At 42.5% G+C, this 15,006-nt stretch overlaps 1 protein-coding gene and 1 long non-coding RNA gene across 3 annotated transcripts in view; one reads left to right on the top strand and one right to left on the bottom strand.

Moving 5' to 3' along the window:
* LOC145458069 (transient receptor potential cation channel subfamily A member 1 homolog) overlaps positions 1 to 15,006 on the bottom strand; it is a 41,382-nt gene that overhangs the window by 9,504 nt on the left and 16,872 nt on the right. For both annotated transcript variants that reach the window (XM_080336378.1, XM_080336377.1), the window contains 6 exons: positions 11,145 to 11,308; positions 10,803 to 10,958; positions 10,625 to 10,735; positions 1,803 to 1,919; positions 841 to 1,038; positions 696 to 782 (listed from right to left, as the gene is read on the bottom strand). In XM_080336378.1, the coding sequence (XP_080192504.1) occupies positions 696 to 782; positions 841 to 1,038; positions 1,803 to 1,919; positions 10,625 to 10,735; positions 10,803 to 10,958; positions 11,145 to 11,308 (833 nt within the window). The remainder of the gene's footprint in view (positions 1 to 695; positions 783 to 840; positions 1,039 to 1,802; positions 1,920 to 10,624; positions 10,736 to 10,802; positions 10,959 to 11,144; positions 11,309 to 15,006) is intronic.
* LOC145458070 (uncharacterized) lies at positions 914 to 2,060 on the top strand. The gene is made up of 2 exons (XR_013921064.1): positions 914 to 1,047; positions 1,761 to 2,060. It is a non-coding gene; the product is annotated as an uncharacterized LOC145458070 (long non-coding RNA).

A 15,006-nucleotide genomic window follows, 5' to 3' on the forward strand; every position in this document is an offset into this window, starting at 1 on the left:
TATGCTGCGTTCATGACGGATGACAAAAAACAGCGAGCGAGCCTCCTACAAGCTGTGGAAGATCACCGGAACAGATATGCAGATTTCTCGAATTCAACCATTTCATCCACCTGATTTATGTAATATTTTGCCAAGTTGATCTCTTTCTTTGCCTTATTTTTTCGTTTCCTGTGATGTTTATTATGTGGCTGTGAGTGGATGTTACATTTACAGTTGTATTCTTGCACATGGGGATCCAGGAAATTGATGAACAGTGCCGGGTAAGTTTGAGGGGTGTAGGATATGTGATCCAACAAAATGACTATCAGTTTTAGGTAGTTTTGAGCAGTTCTAAGGCAGTGTGGGACATGGAAATGATATCCTGAACTAGGAATGCCTTATATAGTGGGGTTTTGTAGCACTCCAAACCGCAACAGCTGCATAAATCCATGTTATATGTCACTTTAACTAGGCTAGGTAAAATCGTGACACTCAGATTTTAGGGGAATCCCCTATTTTCAGCTGCTATTCTTCCAGCTCAATGTGCACACGGATGCAGGGGACGAGTTACAAAAAAAAAGTAGCCAGAATATGTTTTTAAGGTATAAGGCATGGGAATCGGACTGAAAACCTGGACTTTTTGAAAGTCGGTCAATTCTGAACAACCCTAGCCTACACATTTCATAAACATATGACGGCCAAGAAATAAATCTCACCGGTCCCGTCACACTGTCGATATATTCCATCTCGCCCGAGAGCATCACCAGCACCGTAAAGAATGACATGGGGGTGCTGAACTGAGGCTGCAGAAAAAAAAACTAAATAACCCCGAGACGAGAAAGACGAAATCGAAACCCTCACCAATTTGGGAGTGATCAGAGTGAACGTGAGGGCGAACCCGATCATGAGCGGAGCGAACACCAGCAAGACAATCATCGAATTCTTCAATATTCGCGTGAACATGACGAAAAAGATGCCGATGACCGGGAACTGACGCATGGCGAGCAGGAGGCTGAACCAGGCCGTGAAAATGCAGATGGCAGCAGGGATTTCACTTCTCTGAAATGGGTAGTTGCATCCCGATTCTATCCGTACCAGATTTGGACAACTAAATAATCCTAGACTTGACGAATTAGAGCGAAATGCCGGTAATCTAATTTTAATCTAATTTGTAAGGTGTTTTTTCTCTAATGACATCACAAATATGAACGATCCTCGAATGTATGTTCAATCACCGTGGAAAAGGGGGTGGTTCAAATTCAAGATATCTAACGAGTTTAAGTGGAAGTAGTCTTAAAAACTTGACTATTTGAGTACAGACCCAAACAACTAGATAGTACTAGTAGACTAATTAGAGCGAAATGACTATACTACAATTAAAATTTAAGTTGCGAAAAGTTTCTATGCTCGCTCATGTTAATTCTAATCTAATTTTCGGTTTTCCTGAAAATACTGAAGGAGAACTCGTCAGCAACTAGTAGAGAATAAGGAAGAACATTGTGACGTCATATTTTCTGATACGATTGTTGATATACAATGTTCTTTCCCATTCTCTACTAGTTGCTGACGATTACCCCTGACGAGTGTCAGACGAAAATATTCGGGTTTCATTTCAATATGAATATACCATTCAATTGTATACTGAAGTTCTGTACCTCCAAGAAGCTCTTGAAGGAGAACTGTATCGTGCGAAACAATCCATACATATATTGTCATTCTCATGCTTGTGAGCACGAATTAACACTGGTTTGATATAAACTGAAATTGATTTTTGAAACTAGAACCATTCCAAGGCCAAATTCGAAAGAAGGTGTGAGGCTCACATCAGTTGAAGACGCTATCTCGTACACCGTGCAGACCGTCGTCACGTACACCACGATATCCAACCAATTTTCAAGCTTCCAAACGCTAGCCGGAAAATCGCTGACCACGGAAACTATCTGCAAGGAAAATGAACAACATCGACGCCGACCGTGTTGGAGGCATCGCTGGGCACTCGAACCCGAATCGCGCATCAATGATTCGACTCTTTTCATTGTATCGCATTCTTGTGTTTCGAATCCATGAAAAACATTAATGAACGAGAGGCGTTTTTCTGAGTACTGAAGTTATATGAGCCTTGCCACTTACGGTGGAGATCATAAGTGTGAATATTCCGAGAATGGTAATCGTCTGATTAAAATCTGTTAATCGTTCGTTGCAACATATTTCACCAGACGACTCGTGATAGTCCTGCCTTATAATGGATTCGAAAAAGACCTGCTTGATCACCTCCTGTCGTCATATTAACGCTGTTGTCCTACCCTGCCCAGACATTGCTTCATTGATCATTTGCAACCATATCGTTTACTTTTTATTTTTTATTTTCCTATTCTAAACAAACATTTTTACAGCTAGACTGTATAGAGTCAAGTGTACCTGTTTGATGCTGGTGTGATCAGACTAGTTGACCTTCACAGTCGTATGTCGTATCGATCATTCCTATCTGATACCGAATACTGCGCATGTATATTTTCTGTACCATCATCATTGCCGTCTGTTTTTTTACGTCTTTTGGTTGGATGAAAATAATCACTATCTCTCTCTCTCTCTCCCGCCCGCGAAATCTTATCCAACTTTAAGCGCCACGATTAACAGATGTAATCATATGATTAGCACTCTTCCGGATAAGCAAACTTTTCCATGTCCATTGTCCATCCTAAGAGTCATATTTATCAAGTATAATTATATTAATATATTTTCCGACGTGAGACCTTGAATTGAAACCTCGATTGGTCGACGGTCGTATCACGGCATCCACAACCCGTAGTGCAAAGCCGTACAGAGTATAGTTACGCACGTTATTGGTAATGACATTTCTGTGAAGACGTGATCAACTATAGATTACTAACCTACGGATAGATACGCAACTCCCGCAAAACCGGTCGTTACGTTCGGGCAAGCAGTCTCTCGTATTACTGAGCAATCTAAAATCAAGATAATTGGTAGTCCTATAGCTTGCGACGCGAGGGCTGAAAAATTAATAAAACTGGCATTGATCGAAAGCTATTGTCGTACCGATTGCGATGTTACAAATTAAAATCTTGTCAGGGAAATGGAACCACCTCAAAACCAGGGCTTTGGAGCCGGAGCCCCGGAGCCGTGAATTTTCACCGGAGCTGGAGCCGGAGCCGGAGCTCTACATAAAATTTAGCCGGAGCCGGAGCCGGAGCTGGAGCCCGTTATTTGAGGAGTAGCTCCGGCTCCGACATATTTCATAAGATGCTATTATATATGCAACAACCACATGTGCTGATTTATCATAATTGAACACCAGGCGTGAATTTTAATGCTATGCACACTTGCACAGCAATGGCACGGAGTAAATTGCGTTCTAGTGCAACTATGATGTTGTCGACAATTGACAAGTATTCAGTATGAAGTCACAAGCCGGCACGGCGGCACCTATATGTATTTGTTGCTACATCGAATGTTACTGACGGCTGATGGACTCTAGATTACTATAGATAACTAACCTATTAGTAGATTAGTAATCTATATAGACCAGGAATGGCCAACCTCTTCTGCTAAAGGGGCACATGCAATTGACGAACGAGTGCGCGGTTCACTAGCCACGCCAAGCGGGTAAAATTTTCTAAGTTTATAAATAAACTAGGTGAGTATTGTTGTAATATTTGATTATTTCCGTTTATGTTTTCCAAGGCTTCAGCTTGCATCCTTGTTTCATCAATCAGTGTGTTGTATACCGGCGAGTAATAAACATGTACTCTGCAGTCTGTTGCTAAGCTTAGTAAAGAAGCAGCTATTATTACATGGTGGCAGCGGTGTTGGCGTCTATGTTGAAAAGGTACGTTTTGTCTCCTACATTCTTCAAAGACCTTACCTACAATGGCAAGCAATATTCCAATGCCGCATATGGACTGGAAACATGAACCGCTCGTGGACTCGTTTAGAGCCTTCAAGGCAAGAATGGAGTTGTTCTTTATGGACCAAGAGATCACAGACGACGTGAAAAAGGCCATAAAAATAAAAATAGCGCTTGGCGACGAGGGAATGCGCAGAATCATGAATTCTGGCCTCACACAGCAGAATCAAAGAGATCCAAAAGAAATATGGAAGCAGATAGAAAGTGAGATTGACGTTTCAATCAAGATTAACTTTCGTATTCACAGACTTGAGTACTCTCAAATCAGGCAGCGACCTGAAGAAACTATTACTGGATTTATCTCACGATTGAGGGAGAAGGCCTCTCGTTGCGAGTTTGGACTTGAGGAGTTGAATGAACGTCTGATAGAGATGATTATCCTATCCAATCCATTCGAGAACTTTCGAAAGGAATTGATGATTAAACCTAAAGGTGCTAGTCTGGCTGAAATTCTAGAAAAGGGGAGAGAATATGAAGCGATCCAAGCGTCAAGTAACTCACTGTCTAGGATGACTACTGGCAGTGGAATGTACAATGACAATATAGACACGATAAAGAAAGGTAAACGATGTACAAACTGTGGCCTAAATCACAGGCCGAGAGGTTGCCCTGCATATAATGCCACTTGTCATCATTGTGGTAAATTGGGCCACTGGATGAAAACCTGCAAACATGCTCAAAATGAACGTGATGAATCTGCAGAAGAACAAGACAGTGAACAGCAATTTCAAAGAAAATACCACAGAAACAAAAGATCAAAGAGTTATCACAACGAGATACAGCTGGACAGTGATGATGAAGCTGGAATTGAGTTCCACCATATATTGATCAATGACATTGCATGTGATGAGGACTGTAAAGAGGTCATTATACCTCTGTTGATGAAATACACAGAGCCAAGAGTAACTGGCAAGCTCTACTCCAAGCTGGACACAGGAGCTGGTGGTAACACTTTACCAATACGAACATATAAACAGATGTTTGGCAGCAAGCCATATGCTGAAATCCTACTAGACGAACCTAACGTTCGATTGACAGGATACTCCGGTACGAAACTTCTTTGCCATGGATCAATAACGCTATCAATAAGAAAGAAAACTGACCACAAACCGGTTGAGCTCAAGTTCTACGTTGTGGATGTGCCCGGACCAGTAATTCTTGGGTTACCAGGTTGTTTGAAACTAGACCTTATCCAGTTTAATATCGACGATATTAAAAGTGAATCGGACAGAGACGCTCTGAACACAGTGGAGGATCTTACTAGAAGATTTCCAGGGTGCTTTAATGGCATTGGAGAGTTCAATGGAGAAGAGAATCTTTATGTGACGAAGGATGCCATACCGTCGATAGATCCACCGAGACGGGTCTCTCTCAATTTAAAAGACAAGATCAAAGCTGAACTGGAGCGTATGGTGAGCTTGAAAGTTATTCGCAAAGTAGAGGGACATACAGATTGGTGCTCCTCACTAGCCTATGCAGTGAAAAAGAACGGTGATCTTCGTATGTGCCTCGACCCACACAAACTGAACAAGGCACTGAAACGATATCCGCACAATATTCCCACGGTGGAAGAAATAACTCCATCCCTATGCAAAGCCAAGTTCTTTACCAAACTGGATGCGAAGGCGGGGTATTGGAGTGTGAAACTGGCCAAGGAGTCTCAAGAACTAACCACATTCAGGACTCCATTCGGTCGATATTGCTTCATGAGACTACCTTTCGGGCTATCAGTAAGTCAGGATATATTTCAAGCCCGAATGGACAGCATTCTAGAAAAATGTGACGGTTGCGTCGGAATCTCGGATGACATAGTCATCTACGGCAGCACAGAAGTCGAACACGATGAACGTGTCCTGAGATTCATGAAAGTTGCAATGCAAGAAGGTTTGAAATTTAATCAGAGTAAATGTATCGTGAAGTCAAGAAGAATCTCATTCTTTGGACGCATTTACACCGACAATGGAGTATACCCTGATCCAAAAAAGGTTGGAGACGTATTGAGAATGCCGTCACCAACAACCAAGCTAGATCTCCAAAGGTTCCTTGGGATGACCAACTTTCTCGCTAATCATCTCCCAAACTTTTCGGTTAGCTCTTCCATTCTGAGAGATTTGACTAAAAAGGATACGCCATTCACCTGGGATACTGACCACGAGAAAGCCTTCAACGAAATGAAAAAAGGTATCTCCGAATGCATGGCATTGAGATATTATGACCCGCAACGTCCTGTCACATTGGAAGTGGACGCCTCGATGAAAGGAATGGGCTCAGCCTTGATTCAGGACGGGGCACCCATTTCATTTGCCAGTAAAACGCTCACGACGTCTCAAGCAAACTACAGCAATATAGAAAGGGAATGCCTTGCCGTTATATGTGGTATACAGAGATTCCACCATTATCTTTATGGTCGATACTTCACCGTGGTCACAGATCACAAACCTCTGGAAATGATCTTTAAAAAACCTCTACGGGTCGCACCTCCAAGGCTGCAAAGAATGATGTTGAAAGTGCAAGGATATGACTTTGATGTTAAATACAGACCTGGCAATGAAATGACTCTGGCAGACACCCTGTCAAGAATGCCTAATACAGCCAATGCTGGATATATTGACCTTGACTCGCATGTGGAAGAAATCTCAATGTGGTCAATCGAAAACACCGACATAGACATGATCCACTTTTCAGAAGAAAAGAGAAAAGATCTGAGAACTGAGACAACCAAGGACCACGTCCTCCACAAACTATCTGAATGTATTTTCATTGGCTGGCCAGAAGATATCAAGTCCATCCCAAATGAACTGAGAAGCTTTTGGACTTATAGGGACGAACTAGCAGTTGAAGATGGCATCATCTTCAAAGGTCGACAAGTCATTATTCCCGAAACCATGCAGAATGACATACTGTTGCAGCTTCATGCAGGTCATCAAGGGATTGAGAAAACGCGTGCTCTGAGCCGGGAAAGTGTCTATTGGCCAGGGCTATACAAGGACATTGAAAATCTCTGCAAAAACTGTGAATTATGTCAGGAGGCTCTGCCGCGACAAACAAGAGAACCGCTTATCAGTCATGAGCGACCAAATATGCCATGGACCAAGCTTGGAACAGACCTTTTTGAAATTCAAGGTAAACATTTCATTATAATTTCAGACTACTACAGTCGATTCCCGATTGTGAAAAAACTGTCTTCAAGCACCAGCGAAGACGTAATCGAAGTTGTCAAAGAAAGTTTTAGCCTTTTTGGCGTGCCGCAAGAAATCGTCTCCGACAATGGTCCATGCTATCTCAGCAAGTTTGACAAATTTTGTCATATGTGGGGTGTCAAACATACCAAATCCTCGCCCCGTTTTCCAAAATCAAACGGGTTCATCGAAAGACAAATTGGATACCTGAAACCAATTCTTCGCAAATGCATGAAAGGGGGAGAAGATGTCCATATGGCACTATTAAATGTTAGAGCAACTCCACTGGACAGTGTTCTACCTAGCCCAGCCGAGCTGATGTTTGGTAGACCGATTCCTACAGCTATGCCAAGTCACGGTATCAGCAACAAACCAGAGATCTATAAAGAACATGTGCAAGCTCGACTGCAGAAACAGAAGGATTATTCTGACATTCGCAGCAAGGCTCTCCCTCCATTGATAGAGGGACAACAGATTCGTGTATTCAACAAATATGATAAAATATGGTCCCCAGCTAAAGTGGTGACTAGAGAAAATGAACGTTCGTACAGGGTACTAACTGAAAAGGGTAATGAATTGGTACGTAACAGAATCCATCTACGTGAAACCAGCGCAGCAAAACGAGCGACACTCGACGATGCCGAGCAAACGAAAACAAACGACATGGATATTGGTGATGCGTCTTCAATGGCTAATGACGGCGCTCGAGCAATTACCGCAAGACCTTGCAGACTTATCAAGACTCCGATTCGATCCAAATCAAACGACATGGATATTGGTGATGCCACAGCAATCAGTGATGGCAGCACTCGTGCAATTACCACGAGATCCGGCAGGCTTATCAAAGCTCCGAATCGGCTTCAGTACTGACTTTTCTTTGTGTAGTATTGTAGTCACTGTGCCATTCTTACTTCTAAACTATTGGAAGGAAGATGTTGTAATATTTGATTATTTCCGTTTATGTTTTCCAAGGCTTCAGCTTGCATCCTTGTTTCATCAATCAGTGTGTTGTATACCGGCGAGTAATAAACATGTACTCTGCAGTCTGTTGCTAAGCTTAGTAAAGAAGCAGCTATTATTACAAGTATTGCGGGTCTATTGTATACCACCCGCTAGGCTCAGTTTGCAAGGACACGGCTATTCGGCGTCTGGACACATCGATATCGAAGGTCTCCGATAATATGCGACTCTCATTTTGTGCCTACATTTCACCGTCGACGATTTTTATGCGAGCTCAAACGCGAAAAGACTTTCTTCCGTAATTGCGAATAGACTCAATCGGGCAAATTGGGCGTTTTTTCATTTTCAGTAGGGGGTAGGCTACCAAGCAAGAAATCGTGTGACAATTAAACACGCGAAGCGTGAAGAAAAATTTCGCTACTATTTTAGTTTATTGTAATGTACGACGATTTACTGAAAATGTGACTGGACCCTGGATCTGCCAATGCGTCGGAACTGATATTTTAGTCATCAACATCCCAAGTGTCGCAGCCAGAATTGCAATTTTTGGTTGGCATTGCAAGTTCACAATCTGAGCAATTCATTTTCCGTAATATAATAGGATATTACCTCGCGGGCCACGCAAAACCCTCTCGCGGCCCACCCCTGATATAGACAGGACCATTCGATAATTTCAGAGCCGGAGCCGGAGCTGGAGCCGGAGCAGTGGTTATAATGCGGCTCCGGAGCTGGAGCCGGAGCTAATGTATGATAAAAGAGAGCTCCGGAGCCGGAGCTGGAGCAGTTTAAATTTACGGCTGCTCCAAAGCCCTGCTCAAAACAGCCATCAAAGTATGAAAATCGGCATTGTTCCGAACAATCGGTTGGCGAAATTGGCCATCGTTATGTTCACTGTGTTGCGGCGGTAGCATTGTCGTTGGATCAATGCCGATTTTTAGACTTTGAGACTGTTTCGGGGTGGTTCCATTGAAATTGAACTGACAAGATTTATATTTATATTTTCGAAATCAGTGCGCCACTAGCGTTTGATTAAGACCAATTCTATTAAATTTCAGCGCTCAGGTCGCCTGCTATAGCACTACCAATTATGCTACTTGTAGATTGCTCAACAATAGAGACTGCTTTCCCAAGCGTATAATCACCGGGCTGAGAACAATAAGCCCATTTACATGGCCGTTTGGGTCAGCTTCGAAGCTGACTCGTCAATCCGACTCTCTCGTTTTTGAAAAAGAGAAAAAGGCAGACGGCTTCAATCCGTCTTGAGCTCAATCCGTTCCGCAGAGTCGCTTGGAGACGACTTGAACAGTACCGGTACTTGAAAACGAATCCAGACTACAGCAACATACCAACATTTCATGTTCATATTTCACGAAACCGGCACGTATTTCAAATGGGTGAATATGAAAGCTCTATCAGTACATGATACTGCTTTTATAATATGCCCGTGGTCTTATTTGTTCAGCGTCACAACTTATGAAGCGAGTACAGCCAACAATATAACTTGCACAACTCACAATCAGAAAGAATATATACACGGCGTATTTGGTCATTCTAGAATTGTGTTGAAGGTATTTCTGGATATCTCAACTGCCGTAGCATATTCCCGAGCTGAATCCCACAGTGCTGTGTATCACTCGAGCTGCGATAAACATGACCATGTAAACTCGATCACTTTGGCAAGCCGTCTCATGACGTCGCTCCAAGACGACTTGGCTTCAAGACGACTTGACCATGTAAATCGGCTTATTGATTCAAGTACTCGAATCTGAATCGAGTATTAATTTTAATGATTCGAGTCGAGTAGTAAAAAACGATTTTTTCGAGTACTGAATATATTTGCTCCTCGTCACTGAAAGTTAATTTATCAACGAGAATTATAGTCTGGATACTAATTTTCATTGCAGAAGCCTTGAATCCAATCCAAATCCGAAACTTCATATCCTAATCCCAAACCAAACATTTTGTATTTTCAAATCCTTATCCTAATTCTAATCCGATTCAAACTTGTAATTCCACTTAGAAAGCTATAGCCTACATCTCATGCCTATATAATTATGTAGAAAGAAATAAAACGCTCAATGAGTGCCAAAGTAGCCTACAAGAAATATTAACTTCGCAAACTTTGTAAAATCGTGGTAGAACGAAAAAAATTGTCGCAATTCGCCACAGGACATCAATCTCCCCGAAAATCGGTAAATCCAATCCTAATCCTAATCCGCTTAAAAAAACTCAAATTCTAATCCGAATTTCACAAATCCGGTTTTTCAAAATCCTAATCCTAATCCATGCTCATTGCTCATCTCTGCCATATAGATCAACTTACAGCATTATTAAATTGTAGTTAAGTGCAACGAAATAGGAATGGTGAGAAGAAACCAAATCATGTTCATAATATGGTGTTGTATCGACAATACACCGCAAGATTGCGATACAATGGAAAGATAGGAAGGTATTTAATATTCAACATCACCCATATAGGGTTACCCCTAATACCCTTAAATAATGAGTGATCCTCGATTGAATCAGTCAGGTACTCGATTTTTCGCAGTCCTAGTCGGATATCTTGGCGGCAATAACTCACCAGCACCGTCACTGCAACAGCGCAAAAACTCAGCAAGATAAACGTGACGATTGGAATCCAGCCGTTCGCGGTTTCCGTGGTTTCATTTGTCGACGTGGTGTTTTTGGGTGGCTGTAATAATCACCGTCATTTCGTTTCTAGCAGTTGATTGAGTCGCCTCAATGCTCAATTTACTTACAAACTCGGTCATGATGTGCGTGTTGAGCAACACAACAAAGATAGCATGAAGAATAAGCCCCCCGTAGAACCAGTATCGACCCATCCTGTTCCATTTATGATTGATCAAGGCGACGGAAAGCGGATGGCATAGAACGGAGTATCTTTTTTCTTTTGTCTACAGAAAGAGAGACAGACTTACTTCTATTTTCAATCCAACCGAAATACCTTACAAACAAATAGCAATATTAACAAACACCGTGTTAGAATCGAATCGTGATCCGATGGTCTCGAGATCTGACAAGTGTGATATTGTACAATGGCTGCTACTCATCAAGCGAAAGCAGCTGTGCTAAAAACTCACTGCAATCTTCAAGGGATGATTGTTCATCAGCGTCCTGTTCCTGGTCGTGTAGGCTTTCACGCCCACGTTCAGTCTACACCCGAACCTCCCGCAACAAGTAAAGCAACTGTCGTCACACGCCGGAGCTTTCGTCTCATTTCTCTTACGACGAACGCTGTCTCCGACTAAAAATGCGCGTGCTGTCAGTGTACGTACGTACAGACCTATCTTAGGTTAGTTATCTATAGTTAGGAATGGACATAATGACTCGAGTACTCTAATCTGAATCTAGTGTTATTGCTAATGATTCGGGTCGAGTCCTGCAATTATACACTTCTTGTTTATTTATCATCGAGGATTATGGTTTCGATACTACTTTTCAGGGTTGTAATGACTCGAGTCATGACTCGACTCGAGTCAGACTCGAGTCACGATTTTCAGATGACTCGACTCGACTCGAGTCATTTTCACAAAATACGGAAATGACTCGACTCGACTCGAGTTAATCTGTGTATTGACTCGACTTGTACTCGAGTCATTGCGCATGACTCGAAGCAAGTCATTGACTCGAGATTCAGACGGCCAAGACCGACATTTCATTGTAATTTCGAAGCCAACACACTCTTGGGATTTCGTTTGTTGGTACTGGCGCTTGAAAATGCGACCAGAAACTGCTAAAAGTGAGGAAAATCAGTATATTATAAATGCGAACCATTCAATATCACCAAACAGAGTTAAAAAAAGTGGGTTTAGGAAGACTTTAACTGGAAACTGAGCAGTCAACACAATGACTTGGACTCGGACTCGAGTCATAATACCATGACTCGGACTCGATCCTCTGTTCGCTGACTTGGACTCGGACTTGACTCGGTGGGAATTGAAAATGACTCGACTTGACTCGAGTCAAAAATATGAAAGTGAGATTGACTTGTGACTCGGAGCCTTGTGACTTGGTTACAACCCTGCTACTTTTACTTGTGAACACAAAATTTTCGATTGGTCGTATGGCAATTGGCAGCATACGAAACACACATTACAAAAGAGTGGCGAGATAGCGTAGTGGTATAATCCACAGCTGCAACACCAATAGATTGCGGGTTCGAGTCCGACCGATGTCGACCCAAGAATTCCTATAGGGCCTACCTAAGTAATGGAGGATTATCTAGCTAGGGTTACCATATTGTGTGTAGCAAATTCCGGACATTCTTTGGCGCCCACTAGCGGATTTTAAAATGAGGTATGACGCATTGTCTGTCAATATGACGTCACACTAGCAAAGCTGCGCCTAGACCAGAGGAGACCGCGATCATTGTTCCCTCTAATTTTTCACGAGTCTGCGCGCACTCACCAACTCACTGCGCGGTCCCTTGGACACCAGTGCGTAACGACTAAAAAAAGTCTTCACTTTGGCTTTCTTGTCCGCGGCACACGTTTTTCTGTGCGCGGCGACTTTAAAAGTAGTGCGCGACCGCGCACGCGCGCAGCTTAGAGGGAGCAGTGGCCACGATTCGGATCGAGAGCCACTATAAGGTTAGGTCGGTGCATTTCTGTGGTTTTGTGTTGTAACCTGGACCGAAACAACATTTTTTCAGCTCCCTCCCGTCCAAATAAACACTGATCTTGAGCGCACCATAGGGTAATCGATAACTTCTGGGGTCTTAATATATGAATCTATGAATCTGGTCGTTAAATTTTGTGAATGAAATCTGTCCATAATATTGGTTCTTCCGTATATTACAATAATATGTTGATCCTCTCTCCGTCCACATGATCATAGTTACCGGGAGAGCTGGTGGAGGATAATGATTTCGAAAATGAAAGGACCGTAATTATACATAGTAAAGTCATGTCACACAGATAAAACTATTTATGAGCCTAAATGCCGCTCCGCTCCAGCAGGTTGCACACCCGGCGGTTTTCAACCTCTTATGGTAGCGACTTCATTTCTTATTTGAAAATGCTCTGTGGCCCAGCTCAAAATTTGATCACCTGATTACTGAAAAACGCACCAGACTTCAGACCATCAGGGCCTATTTTGGAAGCTGATTACGTTCAACATATTGCGAACCCCAGAATAAAGGCCAACAACCCCCAGGTTTGGAGCCACCATCTTTAACTAAAGCATCTAAACTGCCTTAACCGACTTTAGGAATATACCGTTCTCCTATTGTCACGGTGGATATTATTTTCTTTATGGCTCACTCGCCACTTATACTGCTTCGGAGCGCACGTGTGTTCATTTACGTGAGTGACGTGGTGAGAGTAGCCAGCTTTGTTTTGCTGTTGTTGATCTGTTCATTTATTGTTTTATTTACTGGAGTATTTGGTCTTACCAGGATATTACCAGCAATTTTTCAACGGTATTTTAATAAGATATCCGTCCATTTGGAGTTCTTGTTTCGTACCAGTTGAGAGAGGAGATCCAGAGTCAGCCTACTCCAATCACATTCTTCATAAGTCTCTACTTGGAGACGACAAAGGTTGAAAAATTGAGTGTATTCCATTAACTTCGTTATGGATCCTCCATCTACAGTAAAAGACTTCGATGCGCGAGTCAATGTTATTACTTATGGTCCAAGAAAAGACCCTGATGCCTATGAGGCGATTACAGTCAGAGGCTTCGATATGCAAGTCACTGACAATATTTTGGACGGTCTAGCAAGGGACTTCCACGCTGCCGATGCCTACTTTACTAAATGTTTGAGTGGAGCTACTCCCCGAACTGTTCTGGCTGCAAAAGACAGTCTTGACGAGACATTCCATCGAGTCAATACCCAGTTGAACAATCTTACTACCGGTATCAAAGACAAGATAACCGAGGGCAGTGTCGATGCCGAATCAATATTGGAAAGAATTTTGTCATTTCATGACCTGTGTCTATATGCAAAGAATATTGCTGATGGCACATTCCGTAAACGTATTACTTCTGAAAGTGTAAGTACGTCACTTGACGACTTACAGACATTGTGGACGCATGAGGAAGACAATTTGAAAAGGTTGGAATGGGAACTTTTCAATGCTCAGTCAAAACTTAAACGGTATAAAGCAATTGTTTCGTCACAATTTGGATCATTAGCTTCTGTAACCAGTCATAAAGGTTGCTGCGGCTTGGATAGTAATGACACCCACAACAAAGGACTGCCAGTTGGCAATGCTATTAATGATAAACCTATCACAGAAGACTTTCTCGATACTCGGGCCATTACCACTCAATGTCAAACTTTCGCGACTTCCCCTACTCCACCTGTTGTAGGATGTTTGTTGTCAGAGAAGATATCCAATTACCGATTCTCAGCCCCACGTAATGGGTCGGCTGTGAAACCAGTTATTTCATCCGACTACCTATTCTCAGTCCCCTGTAATGGGCCGGCTGTGAAACCAGTTATTTCATCCGACTACCTATTCTCAGTCCCCTGTAATGGGCCGGCTGTGCAACCAGATTTGATATTCAGTTGCCGTTACTCAGAAGCCTATAATGGGCCGGCTGCGCAACCTAAAATATCCTCTAATTGTCAATACTCAGCCACCCGTAGTGCGGCGGCTGATGCGACCAAATTTAATCGAGGCTTTCACACTTGTGAAATGTCCATTGATAGTTCTACGAACTCTGCAACTGTTACCACTAACAATAGTGAGTTGCTACATTCTGCTCAATACCCTGTTACACCTTCATTCCCTCGAAGTCACCAGGATGAAGCCAGTGTTAATCCAAATTCCAACGATTTCGTTGAATTTGTCAAGAAGAAAACAGCATTGACTCGGTCACCATTTGGTCTGGTCAACAATGAATTTTATTGTTCACTTGAACCCAAAGATGTTGATCTACGCGTACCGCACAAGAAGTACTCAAAGAATCCGCGCAAAACTGCAATAGAGGTGAATA

Source organism: Botryllus schlosseri, chromosome 15, assembly GCF_051294905.1.
Source record: "Botryllus schlosseri isolate E-star chromosome 15, Bs_hap1, whole genome shotgun sequence".
Classification (NCBI taxonomy): Eukaryota; Metazoa; Chordata; class Ascidiacea; order Stolidobranchia; family Styelidae; genus Botryllus; species Botryllus schlosseri.